The sequence below is a fragment of the Geospiza fortis genome, unplaced genomic scaffold (assembly GCF_000277835.1).
Source record: "Geospiza fortis unplaced genomic scaffold, GeoFor_1.0 scaffold527, whole genome shotgun sequence".
Lineage (NCBI taxonomy): Eukaryota > Metazoa > Chordata > Aves > Passeriformes > Thraupidae > Geospiza > Geospiza fortis.
This window is the reverse complement of record NW_005054757.1, coordinates 56,871-60,091: the sequence shown is the minus strand read 5'-3', so window position 1 is coordinate 60,091 and position 3,221 is coordinate 56,871. Positions and strand designations below refer to the sequence as shown.

Below are 3,221 nucleotides of genomic sequence, written 5' to 3'. Positions count from 1 at the left end.
AGAGCGGGATCAGGAGCTGTTCTGGTTCTGGTAAATCGACGCCTTCTCCTTGAGCAGGTCCAGGCAGAGGTGGCAGCTCCAGCTCCCTGCAAAAAGAGTTAATGAACCAATTAATGAACCAGTTAACGAACCAGTTAATGAATCATGGGGGTTAATGAGAGAGGAGGGGGGTGGGGAGGGGAAGGAGGGAGAGGAGGAAGAGGAGGAGGAGGAGGAAGGAAGAGAATAAAGGAAGTGGAGGGAGGAAGAGGAGGAGGAAGAGGAGGAATAAAGGAGGAAGAGAAGAGGAAGGGAGGGAGAGGATGGAGAGGAAGAGGAGGAAGAGCCAAGAGGAGGAAGAGGGAGAGGAAAGAAAGGAGGAGGAAAAGGAGAATGAAGGAAGAGGAAGAAGAGCAGGAAAAAGAGGAGGAAAAGGAGGAAGAAGAGGAAGAAGAAGAGGAGGAAAAGGAGAAGGAAAAGGAGGGAAGAAGAGGAGGAAGAGGAAGATTTGGGACAATAAAACTCCTCCCCACATCCCAGAAGGAAACCCAGGAAGAACCTGGAGGGATTGGGGAACCCAGGGGAGGATTTGGGGTGGAATCCTGAGGGATCGGGAATTTCAGGGGGCGGTTTTTGGGGTGGAATCCCAGGAGATCGGGAATTTGAGGGAAGGTTCTGGGGCGGGATCCCAGGGGACTGGGAACTCCAAGGGGGTTTTGGGGTGGAATCCCGGGGAATCAGGAACCCCAGGGTGGGTTTTGGGGTGGAATCCCAGGAGATCAGGAACCCCAGGGTGGGTTTTGGGGTGGAATCCCGGGGAATCAGGAACCCCAGGGTGGGTTGGTGGAATCCTGAGGGATCGGGAATTTCAGGGGGCGGTTTTTGGGGTGGAATCCCAGGAGATCGGGAATTTGAGGGAAGGTTCTGGGGCGGGATCCCAGGGGACTGGGAACTCCAAGGGGGTTTTGGGGTGGGCTCCCGGGGAATCAGGAACCCCAGGGTGGGTTTTGGGGTGGAATCCCGGGGAATCAGGAACCCCAGGAGCCCCAGGGTGGGTTTTGGGGTGGGATCCCGGGGAATCAGGAACCCCAGGGTGGGTTTTGGGGCGGACTCACCCTCGGGGGGCTCGGACATGGGCGGGGTCAGGCAGTACATGTGGTACCCACGGTCGCAGTCGTCACAGAACAGCAGCTGGTCCTGCCCCGGGCACATTCCCATCATCCCAAAATCCCCATTTTCCCACCCAAAAAAAGCCTCTCCCTCAAGGATTTCCCCCTGCCCACCAACGTTGTCCTCCCCCGTATCCAGAAGGTTCTGGAAAGCAGGAAGATTTTTGGGGTGATTAAAAGCCCAGGATTTCTCCCAGAACGGCTCTGGGATCCTGCAGATTATCCAAATCCGGGTTTTTTTCCCCCAAAAAAACCATTCCTGGGTCACATGGACTCCTAAAGCCCAAGGATTTCCCCCACCAAAGAGCCTCCAGTGGGAATTTTGGGGCAATCCCAGGTGGTTTTGGGGCAATCCCAGGAGGTTTTGGGGCCATTCCCAGGTGGTTTTGGGGCAATCCCAGGTGGTTTTGGGGCAATCCCAGGTGGCTTTTTGGTACTCCCAGGCGATTTTTGGCCATTCCCAGGTGGATTTTAGGGCTCTTCAAGGTGCTTTGGCCCCCCCAGGTGATTTTTGGGCCATTCCCAGGTGATTTTTGGGCACCCCCAGGTGCTTGGGGCACTCTCAGATGGTTTTTGGCCATTCCTCGGTGATTTTTTGCCCCCCCCAGGTGATTTTTGCCCCCCCCAGGTGAGGGACATCCAGGGCATTGGGGACATCGGGGACATTGGGGGGATTGGGGACATCAGGGACATTGGGGACATCCAGAGGGATTGGGGACATTGGGGACATGGCAGGGACATCAGGGACATTGGGGATACTGGGGACGTTGGGGGGATACTGGGGACATCAGAGGACACTGGGGGCATTGGGGACACATCAGGGACATCGGGGACATGGCAGGGACATCAGGGACATCGGGGACATCGGGGACATCAGGGACATCCAGGGCATTGGGGACATCGGGGACATTGGGGGGATTGGGGACATCAGGGACATTGGGGACATCCAGAGGGATTGGGGACATTGGGGACATGGCAGGGACATCAGGGACATTGGGGATACTGGGGACGTTGGGGGGATACTGGGGACATCAGAGGACACTGGGGGCATTGGGGACACATCAGGGACATCGGGGACATGGCAGGGACATCAGGGACATCGGGGACATCGGGGACATCAGGGACATCCAGGGCATTGGGGACATCGGGGACATTGGGGGGATTGGGGACATCAGGGACATTGGGGACATCCAGAGGGATTGGGGACATTGGGGACATGGCAGGGACATCAGGGACATTGGGGATACTGGGGACGTTGGGGGGATACTGGGGACATCAGAGGACACTGGGGGCATTGGGGACACATCAGGGACATCGGGGACATGGCAGGGACATCAGGGACATCGGGGACATCGGGGACATCAGGGACATCCAGGGCATTGGGGACATCGGGGACATTGGGGGGATTGGGGACATCAGGGACATTGGGGACATCCAGAGGGATTGGGGACATTGGGGACATGGCAGGGACATCAGGGACATTGGGGATACTGGGGACGTTGGGGGGATACTGGGGACATTGGGGACACATCAGGGACATCGGGGACATGGCAGGGACCCAACCCAACCATTCCCCAGTTCCTGCCCCTCTCCAGCCCAATCCGAGCTCGCCCAGGAGAGGGAAACCCTGGGACCCCAGACCCCAAATGTGCCCCCATTCCCATCCCAGAATGAAACCCTGGGACCCCAGACCCCGAATGTGCCCCCAGACCCCGAATGTCCCCCCATTCCTATCCCAGAATGAAACCCTGGGACCCCAGACCCCGAATGTGCCCCCATTCCCATCCCAGAGGGAAGCCCTGGGACCCCAGACCCCGAATGTGGCCGTGTCTGACCGGAGCGGCCGCAGTCGGAGCAGGACACGAGCTCCTCGGGCTGTCCCGTCTTCTTGTTGATCTTGGAGTCGCCCAGGCAGAAGTCGCAGTAATTGTTGGGAAGGGCCAACCCGTCGGGGCCCTTCTTGGCTGGAGAGGGGACAGGAGCAGGGATTGGGGACAGGAGCAGGGATTGGGGAGCAGGGACAGGAGCAGGGATTGGGGATCAGGGACAGGAGCAGGGATTGGGGATCAGGGA

General features: G+C 58.3%; 1 protein-coding gene across 1 annotated transcript in view; it reads right to left on the bottom strand.

Moving 5' to 3' along the window:
* Positions 1–3,221, bottom strand: part of DPF2 (double PHD fingers 2) — a 19,395-nt gene continuing 16,174 nt past the window's right edge. The window contains exons 11-13 of the mRNA XM_031065393.1: positions 2,955–3,112; positions 1,095–1,293; positions 1–86 (exon numbers count right to left, since the gene is read on the bottom strand). Of these exons, the coding sequence (XP_030921253.1) occupies positions 10–86; positions 1,095–1,293; positions 2,955–3,112 (434 nt within the window). The 3' untranslated portion in view covers positions 1–9. The remainder of the gene's footprint in view (positions 87–1,094; positions 1,294–2,954; positions 3,113–3,221) is intronic.